The sequence below is a fragment of the Phocoena sinus genome, chromosome 1 (assembly GCF_008692025.1).
Source record: "Phocoena sinus isolate mPhoSin1 chromosome 1, mPhoSin1.pri, whole genome shotgun sequence".
NCBI classification, from domain to species: domain Eukaryota; kingdom Metazoa; phylum Chordata; class Mammalia; order Artiodactyla; family Phocoenidae; genus Phocoena; species Phocoena sinus.
The window spans coordinates 4,446,040-4,465,222 of NC_045763.1; the positions used below are offsets into that span (position 1 = coordinate 4,446,040).

General features: G+C 51.9%; 2 protein-coding genes and 1 long non-coding RNA gene across 7 annotated transcripts in view; 1 reads left to right on the forward strand and 2 right to left on the reverse strand.

Annotated features, from left to right (window-relative positions):
* The window catches only part of CHD5 (chromodomain helicase DNA binding protein 5), a 66,455-nt gene extending 63,933 nt beyond the window's left edge, over positions 1 to 2,522 (reverse strand). For 4 of the 5 annotated variants that reach the window (XM_032627552.1, XM_032627579.1, XM_032627542.1 and 1 more), the window contains exon 1: positions 2,148 to 2,345. In XM_032627552.1, the coding sequence (XP_032483443.1) occupies positions 2,148 to 2,226 (79 nt within the window). In that variant the 5' untranslated portion in view covers positions 2,227 to 2,345. Of the gene's footprint in view, positions 1 to 2,147 lie in introns of all 5 variants that reach the window. The other variant, XM_032627562.1, reaches the window with a different exon arrangement.
* LOC116751592 lies at positions 1,213 to 13,077 on the forward strand. Its single transcript, XR_004349300.1, has 2 exons — positions 1,213 to 1,291; positions 11,825 to 13,077. It is a non-coding gene; the product is annotated as an uncharacterized LOC116751592 (long non-coding RNA).
* RPL22 (ribosomal protein L22) lies at positions 6,654 to 14,902 on the reverse strand. Its single transcript, XM_032627678.1, has 4 exons — positions 14,805 to 14,902; positions 12,886 to 12,990; positions 10,905 to 11,029; positions 6,654 to 8,637 (listed from the first exon to the last, which is right to left on the reverse strand). The coding sequence occupies exons 1-4, from the start codon at positions 14,814 to 14,816 to the stop codon at positions 8,493 to 8,495; spliced, it is 387 nt and encodes a 128-aa protein (XP_032483569.1). The 5' UTR covers positions 14,817 to 14,902; the 3' UTR covers positions 6,654 to 8,492.
* Between the last annotated feature and the right edge of the window lie 4,281 nt (positions 14,903 to 19,183).

The window sequence follows — 19,183 nt, forward strand, 5'->3', positions numbered from 1 at the left end:
GGGAGGCTAGAGTGTGAACAAGGAGGTCGGGGTGGAGATGAGGGTGGAATAGAAAAGGGACTCTGCAGTCAGTCCAAGCCGTGGGGGTCCGGGTTTGCTTTGTGTTTTCAAAGGTGACCCTGGCTGCTGAGCGGAGCGTGGTCGGTGAGAACTGGTTAGAAGGCTCTAGAGGGGACCAGCCGGAGGGGACAGTGGTTTGGACCAGGGACACAGAGAAGAGCTGGCAGCTCGGGAAGGCTCAGGACGTGCTCTGGAGGTGGGAGCCCCTGGCCTTGCTGAAGGACAGGCTGCAGTCTCTGCTCTGCGGGACTTTGGAGGCCTTCCTAGAGGCCCTGGGGCCAAGCCCACCCCCCCCCCCACGCCCTGCCCTGGAGTGACAGGTGCAAGCAGGAGGGAGGAAAGGTGGTGGGCAGGCGACTTGGACCGAGGCCCAAGTGGAGTGAGCTGGGTGCCCGCCAGTCTGGGGACACCTTCCCTGGCCTCCTCGCCTCCCTTCCCCTCCAAGCCCTGACACAACCAGGGATAGCCAGAACGCATGGGAAAGGGGGACAGGGGACCCCATCAGGGGGTTGGTGAAGTCCCAGAAATAAGTCTGTTCATGAACGTTCAGCTGTCCACTGGCCCCATCAGTGCCACAAAGGGCCACGCCCCGAGCACCACTCACTGAGGAAGCCAGTGACCAGCTTTACCAAGGAGCCAGCTTCCTAAGTAGAAAACAGCCATGGGTTTCAGTGCCTGTGCTAGGCCTCTGGGTTCCCTTCCAGGAAATGGGCCTAATTCCCTGGACCCCAGCACGTAACAGTCAACTATTGTCCCAATATTGTCCACCCATGTGTGGCCACCTCACCCCCACTCCCGTCACCCCAGCAGGCTCTTTGCAAACTTGGCTGCACTATCTGAAAAGCAGGGTGAGGCCCCAGTCACCCTGTTAAAGCGAACAAGTGGGCAGGGGAGGAGACCCCCCAGTGGGCATGGCCGCCTGGTGGGAAGCCCCTCAGTAGGAGAGGCAGAGCAGAGAGGAGCTGCCGCCCCTGGGTCCTCCCCTTCTCACCTCCTGCACACAGGAGTTAAGGTGCCAATCTGTGGAATATGCTCCCCCCTGGGGCCAGACAGCCCCACTCCAGGGCCAGGGAGGGCTCCGGCACCGCCCACAAGTCCCCCAGGAGGGGCCGTGACTCGGTGCGGGGAAGCTGCGATGTGACAGCGTCCCCCAGAAGGGAAGGAGGAAGGCTGCTTGACAGGGTGAGGCCCTGCCCAGCTGTGCCAGGAGGGGAAACGTCCCAAACAAACGGTGAGCGTTGAGTAAAGAATGATCCCGCGAGGCTACCCCTGACGCACAAGCCCTCTTTCTGCTGAATTCTGGAGAGGGGTGGCAAGGGCAGGGGCGGTGGCCCTGCGAGTCAGGCCCGGAGCCAAAGCAGGGTGGGCTGGGAACGCCACTAGCCGGGCGACCGCGGGCTGGAGGCGCCGGCCAGCGCTAGGGCGCGCCAGAAAGACGCCGGCGGCCCGGGCAAAGTGCTTGAGAGCGACAGTCACGGCTCCCGGCGGCCGGGTAAGGGGAGCGGGAGTCCGAGCCCGCGCGCCTCACCCCGGAGCTTTCGTGGGCCCGGAGGGAAGCCGCCCCAGCCAGGGCGCTCGCCCTCTCCTCTAGCACGTCCCGTCCTCCGCCCGCTCCGGGCCCCACCCAGCCCACCCTGGGGCCGAGACCGGCCGGGTCCGGGTATCTGGTCCCGCCTTCCCCCGCCCGTCCCCGCGAGGCCAGGAGTGCGCGGCGCGGGGCGAGAGTGCCGAGTGCGCGGCACTAGCAGCCGAGCGAGATTCCCGCCCCCTTCAAGGGCACGCGGGCTGACCCCCGCGGCGCCGCGCCCCCTCCCCGCTTCGGGCGCCCGGCGCAGGCCCCCGGCGGTCCTCCGCCCGCGCCGCGGCCAGGGTGGCCCCTATCGTACCCGCCCTTGGCGGCCCGCGCGCCGCTCCCCGCCGCTCGCCCAGCCCCGCGCCCTTGGCCGCGCGGCGCCAGCAAGGCGGGAATGCAGCCCGGCGCCCCTTCCCGCGCGCCGCCAGCGCTGCCCGCGAGGTCCGGCCCCGGGGCCCCGCCGGTCGCCTCGTCCCCCGCCGCCCGCCCCGGGCGCAGCCGGCGCCCCGCTCACCTGACATCTCGTCCTCGTTCTCCATCTCGTCCGCGAACAGCCGCGGCAGCTCCTCCTCGGTGCCCAGCGGGCCCCGCATGCCCGGCGCGGGGGGGAGGGGAGGTGGGCGCCCCCCTCCCGCCGGGCGCGGTGCCAGCCTTAACCCGTGTGCTGCCGGACGGGCGCGCGCGGCGGGCGAGGCGGCCTCGGCGAGAAGATGGCGGCCGCCTGCCCCCCCCACCCCCCCAAACCTCCACTCCCCCGTCTCGACCCCCTTCCTCTCGGCCGCCTTCGCCCCGCTCCCCGCAAAGCCCGGGCTGCTCCGCCCACCGCGCCCCGCAGCCTGAGTCCCGCAGCCGGCCGAGGCGGCGGCGGCAGCGCCGGCGGCAGGCAGCAAGAAGGGGGGGGGCGGGAGGGGGGGGCGGCACACATGCCCGGATTGTGACGTCCAGTCTGGTTGCTGTGGCAACCCCATCCCATCGTTCCGGCAGCGCGACTAGTTAACAGCAGAGAACAAGTTGGGGGGACTAGTCCTGAGACTCTGGGTGCGGGGTGGGGATAGGGCGCTCCGGCAGGGGGAGCCGTCGAGGCGACCACGCGCCCGGGGACCCGACGGCCGAGCTGGGAGCTGGGACTCGGGTGGGCCGGGCCCGGTGGGAGGCGGGGAAACGCCGGCCCGCGCACTCCCGGCAGGGCCCAATGCCGCTGTCGCCCCCGCCCGGGATGGGTCCCCAAGGGCGCGGAGGCGGGGTCCCCGGGGCAGCGGGCAGCGAGCTCCAGTATTCCGCTCACACGCGCCGAGACCCTGGTCGCCCCGCACCGGCCGCAACACGCTTCTAATCCCCTTTCCAAAGAGGATTCGAAAAAAAATGCGTCCCGCACTTGAGGAAGGGCCGCTCTGGAGACAGTGGGTCTGATTCCTCCAGAAAAATCTGTACAGGCTGGCTCCTCCCTCACCCCATCGCGCCCCGCTCCCACCGCACACGTGCCCACTTCCAAAACGCCCCTCCAGGCGGGGTCCGCTTTAAACACATCCGGACCCCCGGGGGTGATGCGGGCTCTGCGTTCTTTGTGCCCAAAACTCCGCGCGGAGCGGGAAGGAACCGCGCCGCCAGCCCTCGGTTGTTAAAGGTGAAGATGGAGGCCGAAGCCCTCGGGAGCAAGACTAGAATTTTAAACACGCGCCACCAGCCTCGGCTGCAGCAAGTCTTAAAGCTACTCTACAAACGCAAAAGTTTCAGGGGCGGGCTTTCTACCCCTAGAAGAGCCAGGAAAGGGCGGGCGCTCTCACCTCACTGCCTGGGGCCAGACACGTTTGGGGGAAGCCACTGGAGACCCAGTCATGCCAAGGACCCTGTCATGCCAAGGACCCTCAAGATCTACCTGACTTGGGAAGCCCAAAGCAGCCAGGAGGAGGTTTCCTCTCTGGCACCCACCCCTCTGGTATTGGCTGAGCACCCGCTCCATCCAGGTGGGCACTCACCTGTTTCACCAGTACCCGAGCCACTGGCATCACCAGGAGGGCTCTTCCTTCCTGGGGACTTTGAGGAACCAGGAGAGTTGTGGGTGCTTGGCAAGGGCCCCTAGTGCAAGACCTCTTGGGGAGGTGGCCACAACCCACTCCACAGTGAGTCCAAGCTGTGACCTGAAGGTGATGGATGGCATGGGGGGGGGGGGGGGGGGGGAAGCTGGAGAAATATGCAGCACTTTCTTCCTCCCCCTTCCGACCTAGTGAATTGACAGCAAGCCCCAAACCAAAGCTCCTCTGCAGTCACGTTTGGGAGAGAACAGTCCAGCCTCCCGGAAAAAGTGCAGGGCACTGGGAATCCCGTCTCCAGGATCCCTTTTAAACCACGTTAGGAGAGATGTTGAATCTGCCCTGAGCAGGTGGCCTGCAAGGGCCAAGGGAAGGGCCGCAGGGAAGCGGACTAAGAAAGCAAGGGATCCTCCTGGCCTGAAGCTGTATTTCACCTCCTGGACACGTAGCTGAGGGAACCTCAACCACTGAGGCTTTAGCAGGCCTGCATTTTCCCTGGCAAGGCTGCCTTCCTCTTTCCAGACCTCCTGTTTTCCTGAATGTTAACCAGGAAAAGACCCTAAGTGCCACCAAACTGCCCACCCCAGTTCCCAGCCCTGCCCTCAACCCCTCCCACATGGTGGAATGAGTTCAGGACACTTCCACAGGTCCCCTGTCCCACTTCAGAGAAACTGTGACCTACAGCATTTCCCATCACCAGAGAGCCCACCACACACGCACCATTAACCCTGGCTCCAGTTCCCAAGGTGAGGTTAAGTCAGACATCATTCAACGAAGAACAGTTCCAACTGCTTAACTTGGCAAATCAGAGTCGAGATGTTCATCACTCATAATCCTCTCCCCGTCCTTGTTCTTGCGATGGCTGCAGCTAGGTAACAATACTTAATGACCAAAACCAAAGCAAAGCAGAAACTGGAAGGACAGAAACAAATGGATTTTTGCCTAACAATCTCTAGTAGTATTTAAAGGAGAGCGTTGATTACTGTTAAACTATTAAATATACATTTTAATAACAATGGACCAAAAATGACTGCTGTTAAAAACAAGCCCCAGGGCTTCCCTGGTGGCGCAGTGGTTGGGAGTCCGCCTGCCCATGCAGGGGACACGGGTTCGTGCCCCGGTCCAGGAAGATCCCACATGCCGCGGAGCGGCTGGGCCCGTGAGCCATGGCCACTGAGGCTGCGCGTCCGGAGCCTGTGCTCTGCAATGGGAAAGGCCACAACTGAGAGGCCCACGTACCGCAAAAGAAAAAAAAATAATCTGCCTGCCAATGCTGGGGACACAGGTTCAAGCCCTGGTCCGGGAAGATCCCACATGCCGCGGAGCAACTAAGCCCGCGAGCCACAACGACTGAGCCCGCATGCCACAACTACTGAAGCCCGTGTGACTAGAGCCCGTGCTCTGCAACAATAGAAGCCACCACAATGAGAAGCCCCTGCACCGCAACGAAGAGTAGCTCCCGTTCGATGCAACTAGAGAAAGCCCGCACGCAGCGACAAAGACCCAACACAGCCAAAAATAAATAAATAAAATCAAAATATTTTAGAACGGACCTATAGACTGTCAAACTGAGGGAAGTCAGTCAGTCAGCCAAATTTCATATATCGCTTATGTGTGGAATCTAAAAAAATGGTACAAATGAACTTTACAAAACAGAAATAAAGTCACAGATGTAGAACACAAACTTATGGTTACCAAGAGGGAAGGGGGGGAGATAAATTGGGAGACTGCGATTGACACACCACTACATGTAAAATAGGTAACTAATAAGAACTTACTGTATAGCACAGGGAACTCTACTCAATACTCTGTAATGACCTATATGGGAAAAGAATCTAAAAAAGTGGATACATGTATAGGTATAACTAAATCACTTTGCTGTACAGCAGAAACTAACACAACATTGTAAATAAACTATACTCCAAGAAAAATTCATTTAAAAAATCAAAACTATTTTTAAAAATATATTGGCTCTGTCCAAGGTTACCAAGCAGAGGCCTGTCCCCTTGGTACTGCCAAATCTGTAGTTGTCTCTTGTCAGGGACCCACCTCCTAGGGATGTGCCCCCCTCACAGGAAGGGGGGCCCGCACAGGGCCCTGCTTACAGCCTTGTGAAGTTTGGGGGTAAGTCAGCAGAAGGGCCAGGCAGCAAGAGGAAGGAGAGCAAGCTTCCAAGCTCCCCTGAACGTGTCAGTGATGGACCAGGGGACCATTATCACCATACTGGGGTCCTGCTCACCTTCCAAGAAACCAAGAGACCCCTAAAAAGGCTGAGGCCTAAATACCCCAAAACATTCTGTAATTTTGACCAATTGTCTTAAAATATATTTGATGTGATCCAACTCTCCCACTTTCCCCCCATCTGTGACACCAATGTTTCCGAACACCTCTGTGCTAGGCACCACTTACCAGCCAGCACTGGTCTATTTCACCACGTGGCTCGTCCCAAAATGCTAGGAGGATGACACTACTCAGAAAAGCACACCTTCACCACTGAAAAAGCCACAGAAAGGGGTAGCGGGGGCTTTTGAAAGGAAAGCAACAAAATTAAACCTCAGATGAGATAGTGTTCACCCAGCCAAGGGTGAAGCCGTGCTGGATTTGGAGTCAGCTGAGAACAAGGCTGCACCAAGTTCCTATTTCACTACCTTTATGCACTTAAATCTCAGCGTGAAACGCTCCAAGACCCAGTCTCTTCCTGTGCCTTGATCAGGCAGGTGAAATGGGTCTAAACTGTGGCTCGGGCACAGCTGGGATAATGGGTGCCATGTAATTCAAGTTCACATCACGTTTCCACCAGAAAGTCATGTGTTTGCAAAGTTATTCTCCGGCTCTGGGTCTGAAGAAATTCTACATGGAGAGTTCGGTTATAAGTCAACTCCAGAACCTGAGGCACCGCGGCATAACTAGGGTGAAGAAAGTGGGAATAAAAGACACATGCTCTTCTCAAACTTAATGAAGTCCAAGGTCATTGTTGGTACAGCAATTCATCAGTGAGGACAACCAATTTATTGTTGCTAAACAGATTAACATGCCAATCCTTTAAAAAAAAAAAAAAAAGCCTTGTACAATAATAGTAGCCATGCGTTAGCCACTTTAATATAAAATGTGATCAAAAGTCAAAATACAAGAGTTCAAAAGGCATAGAAAAACCAAAAAGTTTCAATTTTATTACAAGTTTTAGATTCTGGGAATAGTTTAAAAAAAAAAAAAAACTTATATGCTAATTTCAGCCCAGGGCTAATTTTTTTACAACCAAACTAAGAATTACTACAAGGGAACATCAATGCAACAAACAAGTAAAATTTGCAAACCCAAGTCACAAACTTGCTAACAAAGTTAATAATCATGGTAATGGACAGCACCAAAGAGCGACTGACGCTCAGTTAAATTTGAAAGAAACACTGCCTCCTCCAGGGCGGAGAAACAGGCAAACAATTCTGCTTCAAGAAATTTGCATAGAAATAGAAAATGCTAGAGCCTTTACCACAAATGAAATTACAAAGCCTCAACAGGTTAAATTCAACCCAAGGAGCACCAGATGTTAAATTGGAGCCAAGGTATGACTCAAAACATTTAATTTCCAGCTATGCAACTAGAAAGATCACAAGAATTTCAGGTGTGGAAAGGCACCCTAGGCAAGCTCTTGAAAGACATGAATTTGATACATCGTAACCTTAAAACAATGCAGACATTCCTGTAAAATTTAAATTTTAGAGGGCACCGTAAGGCATCAGGATCTCTTCTCAAAGTCACTCTCGATATTGTCAGCAACAGTCACATCTTTATGATCTCATTAATGACCTTTCACAGATCTCTAGCCTGTACACGTACAGCAGAACCCCCAACATCGTGGGAAGCCCTTTCAGTTTGGCCCTGCTTAACGTGTTTGTAGAATGACTTTTAAGCCCAGCTGTGGCCTAAATGGTGTGAAAGGGACTACTCCCTGGGCATCTCAAGACTTCTCTTCAGCCTGAGCTGTCTCCCAGGCCCCTCTCCTCCACACCTGCCCCCGGGGTAAGACTCCAGAACTCTGGGATTCTGAGCCTGACCCCAGGCAACCTCACCGACACCCACCTTTGGAAGCTCCACTATTCCTCATCTCCAGCTCCCCCTGGTGGGGTTCAAAGTGACAGTTTGGTGCAAGGACTTGTAGAAACAATGCTTATTTACAAATTCGTATTTTGTAGACCTCTCCTTAATTGAACACCTGTGACTTTTACAGTCGCTCTCCAGACCCTTTCCAGAGGTGTAGTAGAATATGCGAAGCAAAAGGACATTTTATTTCTACAGGAAGAAAAAGGATTAACATACATAGTAATAACTGTGTCCATCAAGAGTAATTTGTAATCAGAAAATGAAGACAAATGCCCCAGAAGCCTACATTTTATCGACACTGCCACTTTCCCAAAAAAAGAACCTCAGAAACAAGTCACTGGATCTGCTTTCAGTGAATCAGGAGTTCCCACATTTGTATTCCTCAATCTTTGAGAAAAGTACCAGATGAAACTGACCCACCCCTTTTTGTGTAAAATAGTAACTAACTGAACTCACATCTCCACGCCCTCATCCACCTGTTCAATGACAAACAGTAGTCAGTTCCCTTGAAGGAGACTTACACATTTTGGTATTTCTACCAAAAGAACTGAAATTTTAAAGCAGAAAAAAAGTTTAATTACAAGCAAGTGAGTGGCAGCCCAAGTGAAGCCCTTTTACTATGATTTCCAATTTTCTGTTCAATCCACACTGCAGAGATACAAGGAAAGCCACCATTTTGTTTCCTAAATTTTATTTAAGAATTCATACAAAATACTCCAGATAACTGAGTTTCAATCCTCATCTTCCTCCTCTTCTTCATCTTGATTAATCTGGAAGTAACGTAATTCGTAACTTTCTTTGCTGTTAGCAACTACGCGTAACCAATCACGGAGATTATTCTTCTTCAAATATTTTTTGGTGAGATATTTCAAATACCTGCAGAGAAAGAACACTTCAGAACTGCACCAGATACAAGGCCTTCTTAAATTCTGGAACACTGTAACTTTTATGAAACCCCTGCATTCAAAGTCGTAACAATTCAAGGTGTTTTCCCATGGTTCAAAAATGGCAAAGACAGGCAAATATTATAGCCAGCCAATGCTCTAATGAGAATAAACATCAATCACACTTCATCTAACCTGGACATAAAAATGAGAACAGATTAAGATGGGACTGCTGTCCATGAAGCAACAGCCCTCACCTATAAAATGGTTTTTAGTGACCACTAGGGAAAGAGATCAAGGTAGTAATTTGGCAATTAAGCACACAATCTCAGTACCTTTGATTGAGAAACTGCTGGATTTCCAATGAGCTCCAAGTACTTCACCTCACTGACTGAAACCTGCCATTGAGGTTGCTGGGTTACTGGGACCGGGCCTGAGGGTCGTGTCACACACACACACACACACACACACACACACACACACGCTCACTCCTGCTGCGTGACGCTCATCTCCCGATGCCCCCCGCCCCGGCAACCGCCCTGACGGCGACTCTGCAGTGAGAGCACTTGGCCTCTCTAGTCCATCCACCCAGCGGCTGCCTCGGCCTGAGCGAGCTCAGCAGCCAACCCTGCACAGCGCTGTCAGCAAACTCTGTTCACCTAAAGGCAGCGATGCCTCTTGTGCTCAAAAGAAAGCCTGCAATCCTGTTTCATCTCTCATCTGTCCGCTTATGAGGCCCTGAGGTTTATCTATTCTGGCATCTTCCCAAAGCCATAAAGAGGAATAGAACGCCCAGCAAACCCAGCACTGGGCAAATGAACCTCTCCAGACCTCAGATTCGCCCTCGGTAAACAGGACTCATGATACTGAGCATCTCTTCAGACTAGTACAAGGACCAAATGAGATGCACAGGCAAACTGTGGCACTTTAGCCAGGACCCAAATATTAACAAACCAACAAACTCAACACCTCCAAGAAACGAACACTGTTCAACTGTCTTACTTACGCCAACAAAGCAATCTTCACAAAGATGTGAAGATCTCAGTTCAATTCTACCCACTTTTCCCTACATAAAAATAAATCAGTTTGTTAGTTTCATCTAAAAAGTATTCTTTTTTTTCCATTTACTATTTCTACTATATTGTATTCAGGTGAGGTGGTTAATTCAAAAGTTTAGGTGGTTTGAGTATTCTCCTAATAGAATGTTGGGGGAAGCTAGGTTAAAAGCGCTTCCCTGAGAGCTCTGCAGAAGCCCAGGGGGGTGGGTGTTAAGCACACCCTGGAGGCCCTCCAGTTGCCCCATCTCTCACTCTATCAAACTGCCTTCTGCACAAATGAAATAACGCAGTCAGGCAGAACAGGAGTAGTTCACTTAGCCTTAAAGTCATCTCTTGACTGTTTCAGTTAAAAATGGAAGCAAAGGGGACTTCCCTGGCGGTCCAGTGGTTAGGACTCGGCGCTTTCACTGCCGAAGGTGTTGGTTCAACCCCTGGCCGGGGAACTAAGATCCCGCAAGCCGCACAGCACGGCCAATAAATATTGATTAATTAATTAAACCCTATTCTTTAAATAAATAAATAAAAATAAAAGCAAAGGCTTAACTATAACCAACTTGTCCTAACCCTTCAAACTTCCTACCGTTTGATTCAGTTTGATTAAACGCTCCTAAGAATTATACGCCAGGCTCTGGGCTAGGAGCTAGGTATAAACACGTCCAACTCCGTAGTGACTTGTAACGTGTTTTTAACCTCATTCTCAAAACCAAAGACATAAATATATAGCAGGGCAAGTGAACTGCTGTCTCCAACTTAAAAAAACTGGCCCACAGGAACTAACAGAGTGGCTTCAGTCTAAACTGAGATTTCAGACCCCTCACCTAATTACAGTAGCATTTGCGGGGGGGGGGCGGGGGAAACCATAAACTTAAAAATGAAAGCTCTTCAACGTCATCTAGAGGCAAAGGAAGCAAGATCTTCACTTTTAAGGACACAGTCTAAGCAAGTCCGAGCATCTTTACCGCTTGAAATACTTTAGCCTGTGAAAAACAAAACTGTAAAAATCTACTAAGAGTTGAATACTTTTAACTACCATAACATTCATCCATTCATCCACCACCCCCTACACTGGACACTGCTCCAGAGGCTAACAGAGGTAACCACAGAGCAGATTACTCAAGGTGGAGTAACATTCCCGGCCAAGGTGGGGGTGGGAATCTTAGTGCTAGGATGCAGGCAAGAAACGCTCATCTCTTTACCATACCTTTTGGAAAAAGGCACCTCGGAAGTTACAGTGATCTTGCTTTTGCTTCTTTCGATTGTTACAACACCTCCTCCGAGATTCCCAGCTTTTCCATTCACTTTGATTCTTTCCTGAAGAAACTGCTCCTGTAGAAATCATCAAATTGACCAGTTCACCCATCTCATTTTCTTTATACTCCTAACTCTAAGCAAATATAGTTCATTAAATGTTCAATCTTAAAAAAAAAAAGAAAATCTTTGGCCAAAGATCTGAAATCTAGGAACAGCAATTGGAAGATGGTATTCAACTGTTTACATATGTAACTAAAAACATCCTAGCATGAACATACGTGACTATTCCCACACATATGCTCAATGTGCCTCTACGCCATGCAAGGCTCTGACTCCTGGGTCTCGGGAGAGAGTAGTCAGGAAACCTAGGCCCAAACTTACAAGATACAGGCAACCAAAGTGACAAACAACTTCTGGACCTAAGACATATGAAGAATTGTCCTCTGTGTGATAAGAGAAAATAGGTCTTCGATCCAGCAGAAGGAACAAAAACATACAGTGACCAAAACAATTACAGATCTGCTGAGGGGCCACATGCACCATCACCGAACAGCAGAAGGGACAGTGGCCTAGGAGCCCAGAGATGGACTCTGGGCAAACCCTCGTGGAAGCCTGGGCTGGTCATTCACTTCCATGGGTTTCAGGAGTCTCTGACCAAAAAGGAGGACTCTTTTTTGGTTTTCTTGCTATTGCAATGCTACGAAGTCCCTTCAGCTCCCAACTCCTACAGTCCTCTATTTAAAAACTCCAATACACAATATGTTAACTGGCGACAGGTTGGCGGGTGGCGGGGGGGGGGGGGGTGATTAGGTCAGAAATCCTGACCTTTGCATCTCAGACTCATAAATGACTCGTGTTTTCTATCCTCAGGAGGCGTCTAGAAGGAAGACAGTCACATACGCATACGCAGATCAGTACAGAGGGAGGAAGGGAGAAGGGAACATCCCAGACACAAACTGGAAGAAGCCACAAGTTACGAGGGGCAAGAGGCCACGGAGAAAAGCAAGAAGTCATTGGCTGGAGAAGGAACTAAGGAGTCAAGTGAAGGACTTCTTGCAGGACAGGCCAGGACACAAAAGGCATCTACCAGAGGGTAGTGAACTACAGGTTACCCGAATTCCACGCTTTGTAAGTAGTGGCTGTAAGGCAAACCTCTGACTTTTCTATTTGAAAATTATTCTTGTTGTACTATTTATCTCGCAGTAGTTGACCTTCTGGACTAAAGAGGAAATGTCAAGTTAGGGTTCTGCACAATATGCCTGAATTCCCCCGAGCTTGGCTGTTGGAGAGGAAAACAGTAAAACGCCACGGCCAAGTTGCAGAGTCAAAAATGTGACAATGAGGTTAATTTTTCTAGACTTATGTGAAATAGAGGAATATTGGGGAATGGGGCCAACATGAGGGTAAAAAATCAGTACAGAGCAAGGCCTGAAAAAAACCAAAAGCTCCAATTACAAATCAGCAAACAGGATATTCTCACAGAAACACTGAAGCTCTGGTGCTTAATAAAAGAGAAAACTCAAGGAGATGCTGCCATCTGTCCAAGGCCCCAGAGCCAAGCATCAGGCCCAGGTCACAGGCACCCCCTTGGCCCTGAGGGTCAGGGTCCACAGCTTACACTTAAAACACACTCAAGTGCAAAGGTGTGCCTGTTTCCTAGTAAATTTTAAGTAAAATCATCTTTGGAAACTGAAGATGATGAGGTAGTTCTCTGGCACTGACGTGCTAGAGCGCATCTCCTTTACTCCTCACAACTGCTACACGGGAAAGCAAGGGTGAGAAGCGGAACTAGACAAAGCTCCAGCGTCAAACAGTAGAGCCAGAAGAGCAGAGTAGCCGGGGCCAGCCAGCAAGCATGCTCCAGGAGGTCTTCTCAGCAACAACTCAAAGGGTTCACTACTGCCCAGGGTGACATCGAGGGTGTAACTTACAAAATTGGCCGCATCCATGATTCCATCTTCTACAGGATGGGTACAGTCAAGAGTAAACTTCAGGACTTGCTTCTTTTTTTTGCCCCCCTTCACCACAAGCTTTTTCTAAGAAAAGTATACAAATGATAACAGAGATGAAGGCATAACCAGTCGCAAAAAAAAAAAAAAAAAAACACTCAACAAAAGCAAAACTACTAGAATCGTAAAAGTACACGCAAATACAAAAAAACCATGAAACTGTGTTCCCCTGCAAAGGCGCCCAGAGTGGACGCCGGATCACAGTCAAGATGCTGCTCTACAAACCTGGGGTCATGCCCTCTTGAAGGGGAAATCATGCTAGCACTCCTGACCCACGTGCACTTTCCAGCCTCGCCGGTTTCTATGAGCATGAAGGTCTGTTAGCTTATGAACTACAATAAAATAAACGTTTCCTCTTGTTTGCCCTAAAATTTCCAAAATAAAGTTAAAGGAATACTCATTCGTTTTCTTCCAGGATTAAGACACAGGCGTGCACATGCCTTGCGGACCCAAAACAGCTTTAATCTGCAACAAATTCGTGTCCTAACTTTCCAGGCTCGGGTCCTGATGCAGTTTAGCCGTTTTCCCTTCGTCCTGTCTCATCTACCTTCTCAGAACAGCGACCAGAACTACACATCCCAGCAGCCCATCTAACCCCAGCTGGGACAAGGATAAAACTAAAACTTAGGTTCTAATTATAACGTTAATGGCGACAATTCCTGGCCTCTTGACTGATTTAATCTAGCACTTTCAAACCACTAGTTTAACGACAGGGTTCCAGCCTCTGCACTCTCAGAAAAAACCTCCTATGATTCTTCTCCGTCTACAAGTGTAACACCGTTAAGAAAAGCATTTGGACAACCTACTTACCCGCAGGTGCACTTGAAAAAGCCTTTCAGAATCTAAACAGACCTTTCCAAGAATCCGTCTTACCTCTCTTCATGTCTCAAAAAACTTCACCTAAAACCTGTATCAACTGGGTCAATTTTTCAAACGTTCAGCTTTCAACAAGTCACTTTTCCCCCGCCCCCAACATGTCTTCCTAGTAACAATCAAAAGGGCTGCTTCAAAAATCTAGCCCCAGAAATATACAATCAGCAAATAAAAGACCTGCCGGCAAGAGTCTCCATACCTCCCACCATGGTTTTAAACCAAAAGCATACACACGCCTAGAAGCCTTACAAGCCCACCCAGGCAGAAAAATGGAGAGGAGCCGAAAATGTTCCCCAAGGGCGTCCCAGCAACGGAGGAGGGTAGGAAAACTTCCTCCCAGTAACCTGGGAGAACGATCTGCAGCCGGAGTGACGCGAGGGCGCCGCGCGAGGGCCCAGTCCCAGCCTGGCTGAGAGCGAATGGAACTGGGCCCTCACCCGACCCCTAAAAGGGGCTGTAGAGCTGCACCCTGAAGATTTAACTTCCTCCGCAGACGCGAAAGGCTCCTCTAACCCGGGCCTCCCTCTGAAAACAGGCCGGCCACGCCACCTTCCGTGGACCTTTCCACTGGTCACCGAGGGCGCCGGGTCCCCTCCTTCCCCGCCTTCCGCCCAGGTAACCAGGCCCAGGCCTCGGCTGCCTCACGCCGGCCGGGCTCCAAGGGCCGCTGACCGACCCAGGCTGCAGTCTCAGGCTGCCAGCTCCCCGCTGGCCGCGCAGGCAGGGGCCCAAGCCCAAGCCGCGGCCTCCGAGAGCCCCGGGTCTGCCCCTCACGCCTCGGGCCGCGGCCTCCTCCGCCCACAAGGTGCGGGGCCCGGCGGCCGCCCCAGCGTGCTCCGGCCGGCCTGCTAGCCCGGCCCCGGCAGGATGCTGCAGAGAGCCGTGCACCGCGAGCCAGGCAGGGGCCGGGCCGGCGAGGCCCACGTGCCTCTCCCCAGAGCCGAGGCCTCACACGGAGCCATACTAACCACTGGCGCCATCGCCGCAGCGGAGGCAGAAAAGGAGTTGGGTGAACTACGCAGACGCAAAGAGTCCGCAGCGCGCAGAGCACGCAGGGCTCAGGCCGTACTAATCGCTCTGCCACGCCCCACGGTCGCCACCATCTCGCCCTGTACTGGACGTTCGGGGAGCGATTTCTTTTGCCTGAATGCAAAACCTGTCCTCTCACCCGTCCGGAGGATTGCAGGGGGAGGGAGGCAGGGTGGCCTGTCCCACTGCGACGGATCGGAGCGGGGAGCCATGCTAGACTACCCCAAAGAGAAATAAAGGGGTTCGCTCTACTTTTGCAAGTCTTAGAAAGAAAAAAAAAAAATTAAGGAAATTCAATAATCCATAAATTACCAGCTACTGGGATGGGAGTCGAACTCACTAACTTGGGGAGGTGAGGCCTAATTTGGGGTCCTAATGCCCGAGAGCCCTTGGCTTCTTCCTACCTAAAGCGCCCAGCCTGGAAGCTGGTGCCGGGGGTGGGGGGATGCGGGGGATGTCTCCCTGCGCTAGCCCTCTTTGCTGCAGTCAGGTACACTGTCCACCACCTCAAGTTCAAGACGCCCACACTCCCATCATCACCTCCTAGCTTTCCAGTTTATCCCTTCTAGCTTCCCAATTCCAAACATTCTTCTGCCGGCGCTCCCCAAACTGGCTTATAGACAGGAATCACCTGGGAATCCCTTAAAAATGCAGATTCCAATTCAGTGGGTTTCAGTGGCCTGAGATTCTGCATGACTCAAAGCTCCCAGGAGATGCTGGTGCTGCCGGTCCACGGACCAAAGTTGAGTGGCAAAGGTCTTCATGCCCAGACCTACAGTCCATGGACTGGACCACTTTCACCCACTCTCCCCACGTCGTGTCCTTACCAGTTAACAATCACTCACTTGCACACACCCTCCAGTCCCTGTGTGCCCTGTACTCACCTAGCAGAAGCCCAATCCTGGCTCACAGTGGTGGGGAGGAAACTCCCCATGCTGTCTGGTCTAGGTTTATTTACCCTCAGGCCTAGTCTGCCAGACGACCAAGTTCCAAACCCACCCTGCTGTTCTTTTTTTTTTTTTTTTATATAAATGTATTTATTTCATTTATTTATATTTGGCTGCGTTGGGTCTTTGTTGCTGCGCACGGGCTTTCTCTAGTTGCGGCGAGCGAGGGCTACTCTTCGTTGCGGTGCACGGGCTTCTCATTGCGGTGGCTTCTCTTGTTGCAGAGCACGGGCTCTAGGCACACGGGCTTCAGTAGTTGTGGCACGCGGGCTCAGAAGTTGTGGCTCGCAGGCTCTGGAGCTCAGGCTCAGTAATTGTGGCACACGGGCTTAGTTGCTCCGCGGCATGTGGGATCTTCCTGGACCAGGGCTCGAACCCGTGTCCCCTGTATTGGCAGGAGGATTCCCCACCACTGCACCACCAGGGAAGCCCCCACCCTGCTGTTCTTGACTGCAAACCACGTTTCTGCTTTACCACCTGCAACCTGGTCAGGTTCTTTCAACGGGGGCCTAGAGGGGAGATTGCAGGCTGGAGAAAGAAGAGACTTCTCCCTGTTTGCTTCCTGCTTGTTCCTGTTCTGTTGGTGTCACCTACTCCTGCTTCTTCATCCTGGTAGCAACAGTTGGAACATTCCAGAAACAGCAGTTGAATACAGTTTGCAGTTATTCCAACGCTTGTAGAACCAGCCTCATTTTCTTCTCCCCAGAAACCCCAGCCCCAGCTGAGCAGCACCCCTTTCTCATGTATCAGCTTCCTGGGCCCTGTTCTTTAAGTGTCTCCATTTTAATAAGACCACCTTAGGAGTGGTAGCCACTTCCTGAAGTTGCTACTGTTCTTTTTTTTTTTTTTTTAATATTTATTTATTTTGGCTGTGCCAGGTCTTAGTTGTGGCACACGGACTCATAGTTGTGACATGCGGTCTTCTTAGTTGCAGCATGTGGACTTCTTAGTTGCGGCAGGCATGTGGGATCTACTTCCCCAATCAGGGATTGAACCCAGGCCCTCTGCATTGGGAGCATGGAGTCCAGTCTTGATACCTAGTTAACAATCCTTAGTGTTCTTCCTCCCGAGTGACATCTCTCCTAACTCTGAGCAAGCCCAGGGGCTGTCTAACAATCTTCTAAGTGATTGTTCTCACATCTCTGGTCAGAATGCCACCTCCTCGCCCCAAAACCTCCCTCTCAGCTGATGACTTCCATTGCTCTTTTTTTGAAAACATAGAAGCAATCCAAAGAGAGTTTTCAGACACACCTGCCTCCACATCTACCCATCCAGCAACGGCTTTACCCAGCTCTGCCTTTCCTCCTGTTACTGCGGAAGAAGCATCCTTGCCCCCATCTGAGGTCAACCCAACACTAGGGCATTCATCTGGCATACTTCCGCCTACTTGAGGATGTCACTCCAGCAGTCCTTGCCCCCCACCCCATGAAATCATCAATGTATCCTTTCTTCTGGATTTTTTTCCATCAGCACTCAACCATTCTTTAACATCTCCCATCTTGGGATTTACTTGGTAGCGCAGTGCTTAAGAATCCGCCTGCCATTGCAGGGGACACAGGTTCGATCCCCGGTCTGGGAAGATCCCACATGCTGCGGAGCAACTAAGCCCGTGCGCCACGACTACTGAGCCTGCGTGCTGCAGCTACTGAAGCCCACACCCCTAGGGCCCGTGCTCCGCAACAAGAGAAGCCACCGCAATGAGAAGCCCGCGCACCACAACGAAGAGTGGTCCCCGCTCGCCGCAACTAGAGAAAGCCCGCGCAAGCAACGATGACTCAACGCAGCCAAAAATTAAAAAATAAAATAAAATAAAGATAAAATCCCCCATCTTAAAACAGAAAAAGCAATCTCTCAACCCCCAACATTCCCGGTTACTTACCACCCCTTTTGTCTCCTCTCTACTGTGGACTGAATGTTTGTGTCCCCCCATATTCATAGCTGAAATCTTAGTCTCCAAAATGATGGTATTTGGAGGTGGGTCCTTTGGGAAGTAATTAGATTTATTAGCGATCGTGAGGGTGGGGCTCCATGATGGGACCGGTGCCTTTCTAAGGGAAAGAAGACACAGGAGATCTCTCTTGCCACGTGAGCCACAGGGAGAAAGCAGCCGACAACAGGCCAGGAAGAAGGCCCTCCCCAGGAGCCAGAGCTGTTTGCACCTGCTCTTAGGCTTCCAGCCTCCAGAACTGTGAGAAATTTCTGTTGTTTAAGCCGCCCAGCCTGTGATATTTTTGTTACAGCAGCCCGAACTAAGACAATCTCTTTAACCAATTTTCTTGGATGTTTCCTCTGTGTACTGTCTGCAATTTCTCTCCTCCCACTTCCTGTTGAACCCACTCTGGTGAGGCTTTTGCCCCCCCCCCCACCCCGCCTCCCCAGCCACTAGCACAGCTCTCATCAAGGTCACTGGTGATGTCCCCCTGCTAAGCACTGGGGGCGGGTCCTGGTCCTCCTATTCCTGCTTCTGTAGCATCTGACACCACAGGTCACTCCCTCCTCCTTGCTGACCCTTCTTCGCTGGGCCCCCAGAACCTCAGGCTCTCCTCCCGCCTCACCGGCTGCTTCTTCTCCGTGTCCTTGCTTCTCCCTCCTCCTCCGCGGACTTGAAGAGCCACAGGGCACAGAGCTCCTCTCATCTTCATCTGCACTTGACCTTTGGCATGCCCCAGACGCATATCCTTAAATACAGCTCCCCAGGTCTGTGTGTGCAGCCTCCATCTTGAACTCGTGACTTCTCTAGACCAGAGGGTCAAGGTGACCACCCTCACCCCCATGAAACCACTCTCACCTCTCCACCCTTACCCCCACTCTCCATTCCCAGCCTCACCCCCCCAGCCTGTGTCCCTTCATCTCCACCCACATTGGTCTTCCTTTCCTTCCTCTAAATTTATTCCAACTTCTGGGACCTGGTACTTGCTGTTGCCTCCACTTTTTTTTTTTTAAGTCTTTATTAAATTTCTTACAATATTGCTTCTGTTGTATGTTTTTTTTGTTTTTTTAGCCTGGAGGCATGTGGGATCTTAGCTTCCCGACCAGGGATCGAACCCTCACCCCCTGCATTGGAAGGCCAAGTCTTAACCACTGGACCGCCAGGGAATTCCCACCTTGGCTTTGAACTCTTCCTGGCTTTTCTTGTGTCTGATTTTTTCTCATCCTCCAGGGGCTCTGCCCAGGGTTATCTAGTGTGTCCTCAGCTCCACCCCCTCCCAGCTGCCCTCCATCACATCATCCTGATTCTTTCCTTCAGAGCATTTAACACAGTCTGTCATTATTGTACTTGTTTATTTGTGTACTTGGTTAACCTTGCCTGGTGGGTTAGGTGCCCTTCTTGTGTATGGCGCATGGCAGATGCTCAGTAAATACTACTCAAA

Excerpts from the sequence above, each read along its gene's own strand:
- RPL22 (XM_032627678.1), bottom strand. Across the intron at positions 11,030-12,885 it reads TCATGGATGCGGCCAATTTT|GAGCAGTTTCTTCAGGAAAG; the intron begins GTAAGTTACACC and ends TGATTTCTACAG. Across the intron at positions 8,638-10,904 it reads GAGGTGCCTTTTTCCAAAAG|GTATTTGAAATATCTCACCA; the intron begins GTATGGTAAAGA and ends CTTTCTCTGCAG.